The sequence below is a fragment of the Python bivittatus genome, unplaced genomic scaffold (genome assembly GCF_059951505.1).
Source record: "Python bivittatus isolate LINGU-HERP-01145 unplaced genomic scaffold, Pbiv_v1 ctg000960_np1212, whole genome shotgun sequence".
Lineage (NCBI taxonomy): Eukaryota > Metazoa > Chordata > Lepidosauria > Squamata > Pythonidae > Python > Python bivittatus.
In genome coordinates this window covers 4,892,567-4,911,407 of record NW_028277124.1, presented here as the reverse complement: position 1 = coordinate 4,911,407, position 18,841 = coordinate 4,892,567, and the positions used below count along the sequence as shown (strand labels likewise).

At 38.0% G+C, this 18,841-nt stretch overlaps 1 protein-coding gene across 1 annotated transcript in view; it reads right to left on the bottom strand.

The window, feature by feature from the left end:
* Positions 1-5,180: 5,180 nt before the first annotated feature.
* The window catches only part of ICE1 (interactor of little elongation complex ELL subunit 1), a 37,376-nt gene continuing 23,715 nt past the window's right edge, over positions 5,181-18,841 (bottom strand). The window contains 8 exon segments of the mRNA XM_025163472.2: positions 5,181-6,492; positions 6,494-6,666; positions 8,448-8,546; positions 9,149-9,255; positions 9,849-10,039; positions 10,522-10,682; positions 11,719-11,887; positions 14,055-18,470. Coding sequence (XP_025019240.2) covers positions 6,469-6,492; positions 6,494-6,666; positions 8,448-8,546; positions 9,149-9,255; positions 9,849-10,039; positions 10,522-10,682; positions 11,719-11,887; positions 14,055-18,470 — 5,340 coding nt within the window. The 3' untranslated portion in view covers positions 5,181-6,468.

Sequence of the window (18,841 nt, the reverse complement as noted above, 5' to 3'; positions counted from 1 at the left end):
CTTAATTACTCAATCGTTACCGATTCTGCAGCGACTGCCTGGACGAGTCCCTGCAGTTTTCAAGGCAAGGTGTTTCGGAAGTGGTTTGCCATTGCCTCCTTCCTAGAGCAGAGCCCAGCTGGTGAGTGCAGGAGGCGGGGTTTCCATTGCTTCATGCCTTTTTCGGGTGTGCGTGGCTTCCGCATTACCGGCAACTGCTCCCGGCTCCTTTGCAAGGCGCTGCCAGCATTTTTCCTCCCACCGGGGTGAGAGTACCCATTTATCTACTCACGTAAGTCTTTGAGCTGCTGGGTTGGCAGGAGCTGGAGAGGAAGCAGGAGCTCGCCCTGTTGCGGGGAGCTGGGCTCGAACTGCTGAAGTGTCGACATTTCTGGCTGGCAACTTTCAGTGTCATTGAGCCGCTGTGCCACCGCGTCCCCTTCAAGCTCTTTATGTTAGAGTAATTCTTCAGCAATACTGAAGTATTGTATTGTAAAGTCATAATACTGGAACATTCTAATCAGACTGAAAGGTAGTAAAATATGGTTCATTTGTAATAAATTGGTTAGAATGATGGACTTGAGAATGGACAACTTAGGGTTAAATCCTCTCTCATCCATGAAATTCATTGAATGACCTTGGAAGAGAATTACTTTTTCAACAAATCTATTCTAGCCTCTTCCTCCTTCAGACAGCAGTGTCAGAACCAAGTAATCAAAAGATAGTATCTTGAACACAGGTCCAAACAACACTGTCCCTTATCACATTTTTGGGGTTTTATTTCCTGCCTGTGATATTCATGCCTCTAATTTTAGTCACCGAAATTTCATTGCTTTTTTTTTTTTTTTTACAGTTTGGCTCACTTCTCCCTTAAAGCATATTTTCTTCAGGCTGATGACTACTTCAACCCTCTTTTCTGAAGTATTTTTCACGAAGCCACTTACCTGAATTCCTCAATTCTCTCTCATACCACACCCTTAACAAACTAGAGGAGCTTGTCTTTTATCCTCTAGTTGGGCTGCTTCTTCTTGAAAGAAGATCCTTTCTTCTCTCAAAAGTCCTGAAAACAGTTCGCAAGTGCCCTCTGCTGGTACAAAGTATACATTTTGGGATCTGAGGTTAGAGGTAAAAACATGGAAGTTTATATATATATATAGGAAAGTATACTGATGAAATATAAGGGACCTTTATTAACCAGAAGTTCAACAATTACTTTGACATTTCATTGACATCACACCTTAGCTGAGCAATTGGATCAGTCAATCTAAGGCTTTTATAGGCAACAGATCCACTTCCTCAGCATAAGGTATATCAACTGGTGATGATATAGAAATTCCTCTTCCTGTCACCTTTGTTTTAAATAGTTCTGCTTGACAATCTCTTGATTACAGCTTTTGTATTCAAGGCCTTTGATTGAACCAATGCTGTTATGTATTTTCTCTAATTCTTACTGATTTGTAAAAGCATTGTTAACCATGATTTTGTTGTTATTGTATTTTGTAGCCTGTAGTACTCTAGTCTACTTACATACTCTGCACCTGAACTCTGTTACTATCTTTGAGCCCAGTCAAAGCTCAGCTCTCGACTGTGGGCCTAATATGGGAAGATATTCTACTGATTACAGGATTTGTCCAGCTTAATGTAGTTCATTGCCTGTTCCTTGTAATCCTTTCCAGCTCTATCCTTTTACCTGAGGCTGAGCCCACATTTCTATGCTCTATGGCAGGGGTTTTCAAAGTACGGCCTGCGGGCCGGATATGGCTCACCAGGGTCATTTATCCGGCCCGCCTGCCTGATTGGCTGGCGCTGCTTTCTGTCAGAAGCGGGAGTGTCAGGGCTGTGTCGGGAGCTGGAGGTGATGCACGAGGAGGGAGATCGCAGAGCTGGGCTATTCTACATGACAGGTATGCTGGGTCCGGCGGCTCTCCTCCTCTCATGTTTTTTTCAAACTATAGTCCGACCCCCCAACATTCTGAGGGACCGTGAACTGGCCCCGTTTAAAAAGTTTGAGGCTCTATGGCCTACTGGGAAGTAGGGACACCTATTGCTAGCAAATGAAGTGATTCTGATGATAGCTGATTTATCTCTGTATTCTATAACATAGGTGAGAGAAATACTATCAACCTACCTATTTAATCAAACCCTATTAGATCAATAAAAAACCCAATGCTTGTACTACAGCTTGATTTCATTTTACACAATGACTTTGCATGCACAGGTCAGGGAAAGATCTAAATCAAAATTTAATCATAGATTCATCATCATTGGGTTGTAGTACTCATCGCAGCATAGTGCTGAATTCCTACATCCTTCTTCCTAGACAGCAACTCTGTCTCCTAGCTGGGAAACAGGCTTGTAAATATTGTATATTTTAAACTCAGCAGTTTGCCTGCTGGTGGCCATGTTGGGAATTATAGGCATTGTACAGAGGTTTTTCAAAATCTCAAATGCAGCAAACTTCCCTCTTGCTGGCACTTCCTAGGTCCCTTGTGTCTTTACATGTTTGTTGCTTTTGCTCAGGTTTTCTTTATAGTGTGCACCTCTATATTATGCTCTTGACTTCTGCGATTCAGGATTCAGCTGCTTGTTTCTATTTTTTTTTCAAACTCAGTGAATTTGGAAACTGAAATGCTGTATCAGAGATGGTTATTCCATTCAGACTAAGCCCAAATATGGTATGGTTCTGGAGCTGATAGAAATCAAGGAGGGGGAGTACACCCACTGTGAGTTTCCAAGTGACCATGATCACTAGTAAAATCAACCTGCTTTTCCTTTCTGTGATACTGCTATAAAATTTTGTACCTTTTATGGCAAACTCTGTGCCACTGACCATCAATCCTTATTGCGTCCAGTAAGACAGTGTCACTATGTCCTAGCACTTCCCTTCTTGTTCTTTCACTTCTTAGGGAAAGCCTATTGATCCACTGGTTGGTCCTTCCTTCTTTCCTTCCTTAACATTCCAGTTGCTGATGACTCTGAGTGGCATACATACCTGACATTTGTAAATCAGCTTAAAAATGTAAGAATACAAAATAAAATCAAAACTGTATCAACATATATAAAAACCAGGAACATGAGTTAGATTAAAAAAAAATTACATCAAATAGCCAGAGGAAATGTTGCAGCACCCTAACCCCCAAGGCTTGCCAGAATAACTAAGTCATAGTAAGCAATTATTTTTCTTGGCTGAAAAAGTTAACAGAATCTTTTTCTCAAACTATTTTTTTTCACTTTAGTGTTGCAAAATCCATAATGCCCTGAATTCACACAGCTTTGCCAAAGGTCATGCTAGTGCTCTTCACAACCCAGGGGGAAGTTTGCTTACCTGAGTTAATGAAGATACCAGAAACTCCTCTGATCATATTCTCCACCACATTTTTGGCTCTTGAATTGAGCAAATATGCAATTAACAACTCAAGCAGGCTCCCAGGCCCTAAGGGAAGCTTTTTAGAGTAATAGCTACAGGTTTCCAGCAAAAACATGGCAAATCATGTAGCCTAGAAGAACTATAAATAAAACAGGAAGTAAACATTAACTATAATATTCGTGCCTTATACTGCTGTTTAGTGTAGCACTACAGGATAAATTTTAAGAATCAAACAATCTGAGATTTTATTTTATATATTGTTTCAAAGTAAAAAACATTTTTTTTGCTCTCTAATAATGGAAGGTTCATATATGGTTGCCAGAAGCTCCATCAAGAAAGCTGATTATATACTTAGTATACTCTACACTTTAATGGACAAGTGTCTCAGGCCATTTCCTTTGTTTACTCACGTAAGATTTTCTAAAGACTAGACCTCACTAAGAACAAACTGTGCTCTGACCCAGATCACAGCCAAACTCTGTCTCAATTTGAGACAGCTTCTGTTTCATTTCAGAAAGCCCACAAATTGCTGATTTGGATAACACCTTAGCAGCCATAGTGGAATCAAAACAAACACCTTTCACCTTTGGGTATATAAAATGCCCTGATGAGAAAGCGGAGAAAACAGAATCAGAGAACTGAATTCAGGGATCAACACATTGATGATTTTTTGCATTGCGATCTCCAGTACAACACTTGAATTTCTGCCTTTGGATGAGTGGCAAATCAGTGAGTAAGGAAATAAAAAATTCTCTCTGACCAGCCAAAGGTTGAAGGGAAGGCAGAAGCAAATCTCTGATTGCATCCTCAGAAGTTTACTGGAAGCTTTTGAAATGTTTTGGAAGTATTCTGAGCTAGGGATTGCTATAGTACAAAGAGGAATGAAATGAAATGGCTACAAGATATTATGCTGAGATCACTGTCATCCATCTCTTTATGTACAACCTCTCTCAGGAAACTTGAAGCCAAGAGCCCTGATGAACATGTAATGGAGATGTTTCTGCCCACTTGGCATCGCCAAAGACTGCCACCATTTTTTTTCTGATAAAGAACAGAAAGAATTTAAAAGTATGAAAAAAATATTTCAAATGTGTGATGTTTTGAACTGAAAGGAGCTGTTCCAATCATACTGGACTTGTTCAAACTACACCAAAAGTGTTGCAGGCTCAAAATAATCTTGTTTCAAACTCTGTTCACACTCTTCCACTAAGGCCTAAGAACATTTTCAGTGAGGTAGAAACAGCCCATGTTGAACTTGAAGCACGTGTTCTAAGCTCAGAACATTTCAAAATTGAAAGGTTTTGCATAGTTCTAAGAGAAAAATGGATTTTAAAAGAATCTTCCCCGTTAAGAACTGCTAAACAACAGTCCAGAACCAGGAATAAATCAGAATGGACTATCTGGACGCTATGGGTTGAATTAGATTTATATAGCATCGGATCTGGCCCACTAAATGGATGGTGACCTCTGGACAGACTATCCAAACAATATTTCAAGAAGGAGGGGTTTTGATCAAGGATACAGTATTGGCAAAATGTTGAATAATTCATTGTACCTTGTCACTTCCTAAATTATTTCTTCTTACTTCTGTTGCTAACATGAAATTCTCTCTCTCTCCCATTATTCCACAGATTCATGAATCTACCTTGCAGCTTTTTCAAAAAAAATAAACAAAGGAATAAAGAAAAGGGGTAATAATGTTATTCTCACAAATGCCAAGTTTCAGCTCTTCAGTAGTGGTATTTACTGATGCTACTGCTTTGAAATCCTCTACTAAAAAAGGATCAATTTTCTCACTGTATGTTATATTTAAAAAATGGTTACTTAGGAAAACATTTGCTAATTAATATTTTAATGCAGAAGTTCACAGTGCAGATTTATTTCAACTTAATGACTTATGTTTATTTTTAAATGCTTCGGACGGGTGTATAATTGGTTGAGCGTTAGATGCTTCAAGTACATTCAAAAGCAGAGAACGAGTAATTCGCTATCTGAAACACTTATTAAAACCATTAAGACAAAAAAAATGACAATACTTTTTTCATTTATAGAAGGAAATGTTCTCTCCCTATATTCAAATCTGGACAGTAATTTCATGATGCTTTGGCAGTTAGGGTTAGCAACACTTGGCTTGTGAACTATGCAGCTATGAAAGACACAAGCCATATTTATTGAGAAAAAAGAACATTTATACAAATATATATATAAATGAAAACATGTGAAATGTCATTAAACAGTGCAAGTGTCTTTTCATTCCAATTTCTATATACAGATAATAAAATTCCCAAACTGGAACAACGTGAAATGTGAAACACATTATTTGAATATACCATATATACAAATTCTCATAGAGAAGGCATTTCAATCTTCTATATAATGTGAGTGTTAAATATTACAGAAAACACATTATGCTTCCCTTAAACAATTAAAAGCAGGAAGGCTACTCCTAGTATTTTAAAGTCATGATTTGGTTCAGATTAACAATTTTACAGTAGAAGCAAATCTATTTTTAAGATAGCTAAAGTTGAGAGGTACCTTACTTCCCATGGCACAAATATCTCTCTTTTGTCCCAATGTCATTTTCTGTTAAGGAAATATGCAGTATTTTGAAATACTGAAGATTTATGGAATCTATTTAAAGGTAGAAGAGGGATGAATGTATACACCATTAGCAAAAATCCTTCCTTAAAACTTATTTCAGTTGTCTGAAGTTAGTATGTTTAAACATAATCAGTTAATAAATGGACAAACCCAGTTTGCTTAAAAAAAAAAAAAAAGATTTCAACTAATTTCCAATGAAAGCAATTTGGAGAACATTTGGCATAAAAAAGAACCTATGACTCCCATTCTGGAAGACCATATATAAGAGAACACTTCTATTTTTTTTTCTGATTTAAAGAGCTAGTATATAAGACAGTTAGCCTTTTCTCTTGCAGTATATAAGGACATACTCATCTGCAACACAACCTATTTCAGGCTATATGGAACAAGATGTTATGAAGACATCTATGCAAGAGTTCATGCTTTCTGCTGTCCCTCAAAGGGGAGAGGTGTATGCCTCTTTTGCTTTGAAGACATTTCTTTCAGAGGAGCAGTCTCCATTTTCTATTGGAAACCTTATGTTAATGAACAATCTTCTGTTGTCCCTGTACATGTTAGTAGACTGGTGACTTCTGCTATGCCATTTAGAACAGCAGAGGGAAGGCTGATGGTGATTACTGCTTTCCAGGCATGGATGGCCTCCAGGATACTTGATGGATTGCTAGGTCCCAAGTCAAAGAGTGCATATGCTGCTGCTAACTGGACACCCCAGGCCACATCTGGAAAAGATGGAAAGATAACAATCAACAGTATCCTTGACTAAAGGGAATTTTAAATCACTGAAGCAACATGCAACTATTAAAGTGACATTGGTCCTGCTACCTGGACTCCAAAGGAGGACTATGCTCTGACTTGTGGGGACATTCAAGCCTGATGTGGAATGAGGTGATTCAGGATAACCTTTTACTTATTCAGTGTAGAATGGCCATTTCTTAATGTGCAAGATCTTTAAGTCAAACTTTTCTGCAGACAGCTGTGTCTGTAATATGCATCCTGGGAATTTAGTGTGCTGGAAAGAATAGGGAATTGCACCTTGTTTCAAAAACAGAACTTTGTATACTGTATTCTGTGGATATTTGTATAGCATGGGTGTGTGTATACACATACACACAAAATACCTGGTGTGAAATCAAACCTGGTATGAAATTTTTCACACGAGGTTTCATTTAGGAAGGAGTGGGCTGTAAGGGACATTGTCACCAGACAAGCTAGTATGGATCCCAACTGGATCAGAATACATACAAATAACTGTAACCTAGTATCTTGTATCTAGTAAGAAAGCCTACTTGCAAAATATCCTAGACAAGCACAGCTCCCCTCCTTGAGGTTAAATAAACAGGAAGGAACTTGCTGGAGGCTTTGTTCTTTGAAACTTCCTGGGGACAGAGCTGGCTGGGGAATCCTTAAGCCCACTCCAGGTTAGAAAATATTAATTTTCCCAGATTTTAAGAAGGAAAATCACATGCAGACTTCTATGTAAAGTAAGTAATCAGAACACATATTTTATTTTGAATGTGCTTGATTCTTTGCCCAACTCTTCACAGCTGAAGCTCAGTCTCCATTTTGGATAACCTTGCCTACTGTCCCTTTGCTCTAAGCCTTCTTCTCTAAGCCCAACATCCAACTGTGTTTTCCTTGTTGCTGTATGCTTTCTAATTAAATACATACTAATTTCAGCAGATATATTTGGTGTCAGTTTGTGTCCTGGGCTAATATGATTCAGTTATTGACTTTAAACTTCCCCTGTGCTTTTCAATTTCATTATTTTGGAGTCTTGCTTTTTGGGGGGTCCCTGTTTAGTGCCAGAGGGAAACACAGCATCAATAAATACACTGCCTGGGCTGTCTTGGCTGGTTGGGGCAGGCTTATGGGAATGAGTAAGACTCTCATGGCAGTCTCCTGGGAATAATCAAACTGTTTGTTGCTGTTGTTTATTTGTTTCAGCATCCTCATTTGAATTCTTACTTTATCCTCTGTCAGTTAATTTGTTTATCTACCTTTCCATTTCTCTCCCATCCCTTCTATCTACAACATGGTTCAATTTTTTATTTGGTTTAAAGATAACTTTTTTTTTCATTTCCCCCTTCACCCCTCCTCCTGTATTCATTTCTCTTTGATTTTCTTTATTGGCCTTTTTCCTTTCTTTTACCATTTTAATCAGTGCCCCAACCCCTCACCAAATCCTATGTAGCTCCTTCCTATAACAAACATTTTATATACATTCATGTTACAGGAAATGGAGCTACAATTTTCTGAACAACACTGCTGAACTGGGAATAAACTGAGACAAGCCACCTACCACCCTCCCTGCTTACATCAAAGAGAGTTCAGACGAAAATCTAGCCCCAATGCAGGCTGGATGGTTTTTGTATAGCCCTACTATTATATCCCAGCCCAACTCATTTTCTGATTCTCCTTACTTAAAGAAGAACTGTGTGGAATCCACTTTACTGGCCTGGCTGCCAGACACTTCGCAAACTACAATGCATAGGATTGTTACCTTTTTCTTTTGCATGCTGGAGAAAGAGTCCAATAACAGAACTAATATTTTTCACAGCTGGAAAAAATCCTTCTCTCAGCCCTATTTGTCCTAGACGACCTATGAAGTATCAAAAGAAAGAAGCAACTGAAGTTTATTTCTCAATTATCTGCTCGACCTCATGCTTGTACTGCTGTAAGCTGCAGCTGGGGGCTTATGTAACTGAATTGTCCCACATAGTACTAAAGATGAGATGATGCTGAAATGGCATTCTGCCCATGTTAAAAAAGCCTGTTTCCAAGTCTTTTCCTTGGCAGTTTAGACAGGCTATGGCTCATAAAGTGCTGATGAGGCCTTGAGCCTACTGAGGAAAATGGGAAGGAAACAGAAACCTTAACATTTCTAGTGTGCAACCATATTTACTCTTTGGAATCTGACGACCATTCTGTCATTATTAGAAATAGGGGAGAAAAAAAAAGACCACAGACTGCCATAGAGATTGTATATGCAGTTCCCTTTTCTTTATGCTCTGATGGCCTTTGGGGGGGGACAACTACTCTACTCCTTAATGCTAAGAGATTGCATTAAGGATACAGAAGCCAGCATCACCTCAAGCTGATTATTGAATCAGTTCACCTAAGAAGATGTAAATAAAATGGGAAGGTGTCCAAGAGGTGTCCAAGAGCCAAGGAAGGTGTCCAGAGAAAACTTTACATACTCACCAATAAGTCTGAGCACTGTTGCTATGATTATATTAGAAGAGGAAGAAATGTTTCCATTGCCATTCCTGTTCTTTATCCAATTATCCATGATTGGCCACAGTTCTTTACTATGGAAGAAAATGGACAATTACATGCACATTCTTGTTCGAAGCTAGTATGGCTTGCCACATTTCTTTTGAAAGACAAAAACCTTTTACTTGAGATAATTTTAACTAAAGCTAGCACAAAACAATAATGGATTGCTGTTAAAGTTGCCCATCTCACTTTACCCTCACTGCTGTTAGCCATCCATTCTCTCCTGTATAGAGCCAAGATGTTGGAAAGCCTCTTTATTCCATTCCTTTCCTTAACATGCAACCAGTTACACTGGCTGATGTTCAAGCTTTTTGGGGGGATGACAGTAGATACTCGTTCGCAGTTAGCATTGGGAAAGAGGAGTTGAAGAGCTTGTCACGTGTGCTCTGGAATGAATTGCTGAGGTGCACAATAATGGGAAGATTCTGCCAAAGCCTTTATACATCTTCACGACAGTGAAAAGCTGGGCATCTAACTAGCAGCTGCCTGCCGCAGATGGGAAGGTGGCCATGGAGATAAGTGGGTGGGGAATTCTGGGAGTTGAAGTCCATCCAACGTAAAGTTGCCAAGTTTGAAAAACACTGCTCTAAAGTGGTATGTAGAAATATAAAAGTAAATATGGTACCTTATGATATGATCGTGGGTCCAGCACCACTTTTGATATGAACATAAGAGGTCAATAGCATACACATATTGCCACGTATTCTCTTTCAAGTCTTCTCCATATTTTTCACTCAGCTGAAATTCCATTTGTGGACACAACTGTATTGCACAAAGCAGGCTGGAGATCATCATGCTAATATCTACTGGTGCACTCTAAGGGAAAAGAAGATAATAAAAGCACAAATTTGGCTTAAACTACATTTCCACAACATAAAAATATATGGAAGTACTTTTGGGGAATTCTGACCTCAGGGGATAAAAAACATTTGTGTTTCTTTGAAAAGTATGCAACGCCCCCCCAACAAACAAACAATCCAAACAACAACAACAACAACAAAACTGTAACAAAGTGAATTATGTACTGTAGGGATACTAAAAAGAAAAGAAATCTATAATTGCTTTGTCAAATAACAAACCTGCATTTCTAACTTAGGGGAATAAGTCCATTCATGTTCCTTTTTAGGAACCAGGATTTGAGCAACAGATAATCAAAAAAGTATGCAACACTGCCCTTTATACCTTAAAAGGTAAACCAAATGTGGTTCTGATCTTATATAATCACTAAGTAATGAAAATGGAGTCTGTCCGCAGTCTGTCCTTGCATTATACAGAAAGAAAACATCAAATATTTGTACCTCTTCCCAACTGAGGTAGGTTTTCAGGCACTTCAACACCTCTCCTTTTGCACGCTGTCTAGCTACTAACTGGATTGCTTTGTTGATCACACTTTCAGAGGAGAATACTTCACTCCATATGTTTGTAATAAACAATATCAATTGGTCAGATCTTGGGAAATCTGTCAGGGAGAAAGAAATTAAAGCAAAAGAAAAAGAATTATGATTTCCCAGTTGTAGAGGGGGGACCCTTAAGACCAGGAGACTGTGAGTTCTAGTCCTGCCTTAGGCACGAAAGCCAGCTGATTGACTTTGGGCCACTCATTCTTTCTCAGCCCAACCCACCTCACAGGATTGTTGCTGTGGGGAAAAAAAAATAGGAAGGAGTATTAGGTATGTTTGCCACCTTGAGTTATATATAAAAAGGTGGGATAAAAATATAATAATAATAATACAAATGAATGCAGTGTATCCTTAATCCCAAAGAGAAATGCTCCTATTCAGACTGTTGGCAGCCAGCCATCCCTTCCTTCAGTGATAATATAAGACCCAGGGTTTAAAAGAGAACTGGGTAACTGGGTGATCTGCAGCCCTCAGTGCAACGGTTGTGGTCCCTAGAGCACTCCAAGCTGCTAAAAATTTCTGATGATCCAGTTTTATTAAAATAAGGGGCAAGATGAGTGAGTTGAGCTTTGCAACTACTCCAATCCTTACCCTTACAATCATGAAATATTTTAATAGAGGACAAAATTCCAACCCTTCCTTCGAAGAGATCTCATCTTGCCACCAGCAGCTATCCCTATGGCTGTCAGAGTCTGAACATTTTTTTAAAAATGAAACTCCTCAAGAGCTGCCCACCCAGCTTTTAAATAAAAGCAGGCCCCCAGTTTGGACCTCTGAATGGGCTCACAATTAGCTTCTCATCCCAGGCTAAGCAGAAGAAAGTGAGGAAATCATTCTGACCTAAAAGTCCGCAATTCGAGCAGGATTAGATTGTTCCTGACTGAAAAAATATGGTTCAGGATTGAGAATTTTTTAAATGAATGCCAATCAAATGATCTGAAGCAGCACACTGTCTGTTAGTGTGTTATTCACAGGAAGTTTTTAGTCCTATTTCTCTAACTAACTAACCACAATATCTAGTTAATCTGTATGCTTCTGAATCTTCCAGATTCATGTTAGCTTGTAACAACATATAAAACCCAAGTTATACTATACCTTCTTTAAGCAGAGTGTAGCAAAACAGGCGTGCTTTTTCTAAGTCTCCAAGCTGACGGCATATTCCAACATAGACCCTGCAGAGGGACTGAATATAATTGTGGCCCAAGGACATCTTCTGTTTTTTCAGCTTATTTAAAATAGCCTGTAAAGCTGGCTCAGCCAAGAACTATAAATGCAAAACAATATTTGCTTTTGAGTTTATTTCAGAAAGTATTGTTATAATGAGAAATCAATACCAAACTGAACAGCGATCTTCAGAACTAGCAATTTATCATATACAAGAATTGAACAAGAAAGAATAGCCTAGGGCTGAGAAAAGATGCGACTGCTTTAAAAAGTTGTCGACAGATGTTACATAAATGTCCCTCTGTGCTCCACAGCATCTTTTCCCCTTTGAATCCAAAGCACTGCACAGCCCTGGTTTGCATCTCTCACTAAATGCAATACAGAAGAATCCATAGTTTGGACTTTTCTCCTGCATTTTTACTTAGATCCAATGTCAACTGTGCAAGAGCTATGGTCACATAAAGGACTTAAATAAGCAGAACTCACTAGCCCTCTTCTTTTGCTTCTAGCAACTACTGTATCATGATTTATGGTTTTCAAATATAGCAATTGGTGCTTCCTATTTCCATTTTCCGGTGGCACCAAAGTATGGAAAAGTATTTTAATTGACAGGGTTCAATGTTATACCCTCTATATTGCTGGAGGCAGCTTTAAAATCATCCATTTGTGGAAAGACATCATCCATGAAAGTCAAATGGCACTGAACCCATAAAGTATCTGCTACTATACTGTAATTTTCATTATGGATCTCGAGAACTGCATCCTTTCCTTGAGTCAGTTTTAGGTCATCAATTATAACCTTTTAGGAATTGGTTAATAACACTCTGGAAGTTGCTACATTTTAAAACACAGTTATATCACACTAATAGCAGCATTGTAAAACTTTTAAAAATATTTTGAGTGGTTGATTGACTAAGAAATGTTTTTATACAGGGAGGTCTGATAGGCTGAGTTAGGTAGTAATTCAACAAAAGTTGTCAACTGATGTCCTAGTTCTACTGACAATTCATGCTAGCATTTGTCCCATAATATCGCTACCTGCAGCCCTCAGAAACTATGGCAAACCACTGAGAGGTGGTACTGTGATTTCCCAAAGGGAAAGAAAAAAAATCTGCTGGGCAAACCTTCATTCAGGCTCAAGATCAACTCACTTCCAAATACCCCCACCCTTCAAAATGATTCCCCTGACGTTCTTGCCATGCCTACTTAGGGGATATTACTGTATCATTCCCATTCCCACTATGATCCTTTGGTGCTAATTCTTGTTTTATATCAAATCTTTGATTATAAAAAAATTAGCGCTCTCTGGATGATTTGGTTCAAATGTGATGCAATCTGTGCTGGACATGGGTGGGATATATCAGGAACAAATGGAAAGAGGGAGATGGTTCTGGAGAGGGCCATAGCACAGTAGTAGTGTATAAACATTGCATGCAGAAGATCCAAGAGTCATTCCCAAACATCTCCACTTAGAAGTTATTCTGCCTGGAGGTTTGAAAAGCCACTATTTTTCAGAGTAGACCAAACCAGATTACATGGCCTATGGATTTGATTCTGCAAAATACCTTCTTAAAGATCGTAATACCAACAAAAGTTAAAAGTTAAAAAATTTAAGATCTTTAAAAGAGTAACCAACACCAAGGTTTTTGAACTGTAGATTACACAATAGATCTCCAACAATAGGGGAGGCCAACCTTTGATATATGCGATATAGCCAAAAGGAGGCAAAAAGTTCAAATGAGGGATAGGAATTTTTAAGCAAATAGCACTTCCTATAGCTGAAATTTGCATGGACTGAAAGCTCTCCTGCACAGCACCCTCTAATCCCCATTGGGTTTATGGGGGCATCTATAACCTCACTGCCTCCATTATCCAAGGAAGTATTGCTACTCCATTTTATAGTAGTTAAGAAAGTGTGTGACAACCCAATGCAAATGTTGTGATTATGAACTCAACCCACAGATTCCCTGAGGCAGTAGTGAAAGAATGAGAAATGCTGGTTTAAGCAAAACCCCTAAATGCCTATGCATAGTAGCTATGATGGATTAAAAAAAAATCTTCTCCATATCATTAACTGAAGCAATAATTATCTTTAGACAATTAGTCAGAAATCAATTATATATCCATCAAATGAGCTCTTAAATGACTCTACTAGCATTACTAAGGCTCTAAGTATTATTACAGAAACATGTAGGTTTTTTTTTTACTATTTCCTTTCATAAATCAAAACATGTTTATTAATATATATATTTAAATATAAAGCTGACCTTCTTTTCAACACCAAGTTCATAAACAACTTCTTTCTCTTCATCTCTCATTATTGGAACCTTTGATGTATTACCAACAAGGACACGGCTACGAATAACAGGCAACAGGTCAAAACAAGCTTCAGAAATTTTTTCCAATGCTACAGTCACAGCCCACCTATCAGGATCCTCTGTTTTCTCCATTTCCAAAAGCAATTCTGAATTACAGTCACCTGTTGACTTAGTAGCATCCCCACTGTCCAGACAGTCACCATCAGGAGTGCCCCGTATGTCACCATCTGACAGCTCTTCCTTGCAGAGGTTCGGGGTAGATGACTTGCTATCTAGACGTGGTCTTTTGACACTTTTTGGCATTGTCACAGATGGCAACTTCCTCTTCCCAGTCTCATTCACACTGGAGAGCAGCTTCTCTGGATCAGATTTAAATCTGATCCCTGTTTTCACAAAAGCAGTTGATGTGGAAGCAATTGCTTTAAAGCCACTGATTTGATGGATACCCTTCCCATCTAGAGAACATGACCTACTAAATTGAATGTTACCTTTCAGGATATTGAGAGTTCTTGCCCGAGCAGATAACTCTGGATACATACTGTCCAAAATTTTCACTGAGTTTTCCTGAGGTACAGATGGAATGGAATTACAAGCTGTAGATGAAGGAAGTCTACCTGGAACAGGAAGGGCATGTTTGGGAGTGGTGGAACAAAACTGAAGAGGAGAAGACAAAATTCTCTGACCGACTGACATTTCAGTGGGTGATAAAGTGGTAAATGTAGATGATGATGATGATGATGATGAAGACTTGCATTTTGGGGTCTCTGACAGTGTTGATGCTAGAGGAGGAACTGGGGTTTTATGTAAAGGAGAAATCAATTCATCAAGTGGAGATGGTAAGGAAGATTGGCTTGAAATTGATGCTACAGGGGAAATGGGCTGAACAGTTCTTGGAGGGGTAGCTATCAAAGGTGGAAGCAAGGGAGGTAATGGCTGACCCATTTCTTGCATAATTTTTGTTAAAGTTTTTGGATAATATTTAGCTGGTGTAGAAGTATCTGCATTGGCTAGAATGGTTTCAGCTAGTTGCACAGGCTGATTTTTCCTTTTCCTCTTACAGACAGATATGCTCTGGAGAGGGCTGTCATCACCATCATTAACCTCTGCCTGTGCTTTAATTGTAACAGAGTTGAATGTCTGCTCTGCTCTATTCTTTGCAAAAGCAACTAGTGGTTCCAATTGTTCTGGTAGCACTTTTTGTTGATTATCATTAGAATTGGAAGACTCAGAGATAGGTGATATGGATGTCCAGATGGTTTTAGATGCAATACTTTGTTCATCATTATTTACATCATGTCTTTTGTTATGGGATGTATCAGTACTATCATCAATGTGACAAACTGTGATACAACTTTGCTCCAGACCTGAGCTAGATTCTGAAGTGGAAATGCTCTTTTTTTGTTCCACATTCAAATTTTCTACTAGTAAATCAGAGTGGACTTGCCTATCACTAGGGTAATTTGTATGCAGTGCAACTGAATCATCATTAACATCTGGATCACTTACAGATGACTTCCCAGTGTTCTTGTTATATAAGTCCTGACTTGGCAATAAAGTAATTGTTGAAACTTTTTTTTCTGTTTGCATCTCCTCTAACTTTTCTATTGCTGAGGAGGCTTCTATTTTTAAGGTTGTATTTTTATCAGTGCAGGACCATGCTGCTGCATATGAATGTTCCCATGTCTTTTCAATCACTTTACTCACATAGGAGCCACTGTCACCTACTTCAGCTTTTCTATCTTTTGAGCATTCCTCTCCTGTGACCACAGGGGACATCTCATGTCTAGCACCTTCTGAAAAGGTTGTACTGGGTAGAAGACTAGCTTCACTGTTTTTGATAGAACAAGATGTATCTCTGGACACTTCACATCCTGGATGTGTTTTTGTGCAATTCACCTTTCTTAGTGGATAAAATTCTTCAGATGAATCTGAGACAGATGAATCCATAACTGCAACAGCATTTTCTAGCATACTTATTTCATCTATTCCTCTAGACCTTATTTCAGTGCTCAATATAGTATCTGCTTTCTCAGCTGTTTTTTCATCAATATATTCTACAGTATCATTTCTTGACATCATGCCTAAATTCTTATCCCCGGGAATAAGAAGCTCCTCATGACTCAACAGCAATTTGTTTTCTACACAAGTATCTATGCTGTTAATATTGTTTGGACAAAATGCCTCAGAAGATAGGATTTCAGAGTTTTCTGTACTGCATCTTCTAGTAGTAACTGATGCCTGGGGCTTGCTGAAGGTGCCAACATTTTTGTCTTGTTCAAAGTCCATTTCATCTTTCTTATTACAACAATTGTGACAATCCCAGTTTATCTCTCTCAGATTTAACAGTTTATCTCCCTCAGATTCCACATTTTTTGACTTTTTATTCTTCCAATTTTCTTCAGAATCATGTTGATCAACCTTTTCTTTGTCAGGAGAGGAAGAAGCAATGCATTTTGGAATAGAAGATGGTGGGTTTGCAGCTTCAAAGTTTTGGCTATTTCTGCTGAAAAAATCAAAATTGACTTCAAAATTGGAAGTAGTGACATCCATGGATTCCATATTTGCCTCAGAACCACCTGTCACAATAACAGACAAACCTGATTCAATTTCTCCATTTTCTCCCTGTGACATATTTTGTTTAGGATGAACTGTATCTTTGTTCATGTTTTGCACTGAAGCTACTTCATTTGATGCAGAGAAATCATAATGCATCCCTTTCTCTTCCATGGCATACTTTTTTGTATCAGATAGCTCATTTATGATCATTGTGCTATTTTTTTCAATTTGTGAAGGTCCATGCATCAAACTAGGTGAATCTATGTTATATATAGTTTTAATACATGTTTTTTCACTTAATCCTGCTGTAAGAGATTGTACAGTACCCACTTCAGTGAGTTTCCTTGATTCACAATTTATCTCCATAAGCCTTTTTCTTACTGGATGTAAGTCTTCCATATAACTATTTAAACTATTCCCAGTTATTTCTACTTTGGACATGTTCTTAGGTTTAATGTCTGCATTTTCAACCTGCCCCAGTTGTGGAGAATTTTCAGTGACATTCTTCAATTCAAGGGACACATGACTTGCTTCAATAAGACTCTCAGACTTCAACAAAGAGTCTTCAGCAATAGATGTTTGGGTTGGTAACTTGTTGGCATTTCTTTTGCAAGCTGACTCCTCTTGTGGTGATTTAATAGATTTTTTTTCATCAAGTAACTGTTCTAATTGTAGGTATTCTTCCTTTTGTATGTTTTCTAACTTCATTTCCTCAGTAGTTCCATCAGCCACATTTTTTGTGGGCCTATCATTCATGGCTTCGATTATTTCACTACCATGATATGACGATTGTTTCAAACCAGCAGTTAATGTTGCAATATCTGAATTTAATCTCAAAACATCAGATAGTTCATTCTTTCCATTTATCTCATTTCCATTTTGTTTGTTGCATATCTCTTCTACAGAATGATGTTTATTGGATGCTTCCAAAGAATTAACATTCTTTTCAATACATTCTGTAAGTGTTATACTGGCACCTCGTTGCCGGACTTCCTCACAAAGATGATTTGTTTCAGGAAGGAATTTACAGTTACTGACATTCTTTGTTTCCTCTATTAATGGTTCACTATTTCCTTCAGTTGCTGTATTTTGTTCATTTACTGTTATATGTTCAATGTGGTTTTCACAAAGAAGTCTTGCTTTTCCTGAGTAAGGTTCTATCTGGAGGTCCTCAGAAATACTTTCTATCACTCTTCCTTCTTTATAACTAGACAGATCCTTCAAATTTTTAGAAGCCACTAGTGTGTCTTCAGCAGTTAAAATGGGTTCTTTGGTTTGGTGTTGCTCACTGCATTTGGGTGCTTGACTCCAATCATCTTCTTTTGTTTCAAGTAACTTTTTATTTTCCTCCTTTTGAATGAAGTCATTAGTCTCTTCCAGTACATGCTCAGTGAAGATTTGATCTTTTGTTTCTATCATGTTAATCATTTTTTCACTGAGTATCTCTGTACTAGGAGATACTACTTCAGATACTGTGTGTATTTGTACAAAGTCAGAATTTTCTTTTAAGTGCTTTTCTTCATCCTTTGATTTAGTATTGCTCTCATTAAGGTATTCTGATGTTGTGAACATAAAGTCAGATAATAGCACTGACTCTTCATTTTCTAATTTGTTTGATCTTTCACGTGGCTCCTGAGGATCAGTGTTTATACTGCTATTATTTAAAATCTGTGAGCAAAATTCTGTCAAATGCAGTGTTTTAGATGCTGGTTTGTCTTCATCACATTCTTCTATAATATTTTCAAGTGTTTGTGCATTCTGCTCCATTTCATCATCACTGGAGTCTGTGATGTCTCCAAATAAAGTATCCTTAAAGAGATAAATGTAAACAACACAGTAATAAATAATGTATAGATGTTATATAAACCAGCTTGAAAACTATATTGCTTAAAAAATATCAGAAATGGTTAGAACTGTTCTGGGCTGATCTGGCTCTGAAACAGGCTTACTATATTTCATCTGCAATATTGTGTCCAAAATACTTTAAATTGTTTCTAGTAAACAAGATTTTATTTTGGAAAATATGAACTGCTTCCAGAATTACATAGTCTGGAAGAAGTCCAGCAGAGCCCATAGAGAAAAGGAACATTCTGGAGTTCTCTGGAACAATCTGGTCCCACATCAACAAATTTTGCTTGGATAACTGCAGTGATAGAGCTGAAATAGTTTTTGTTCCATAC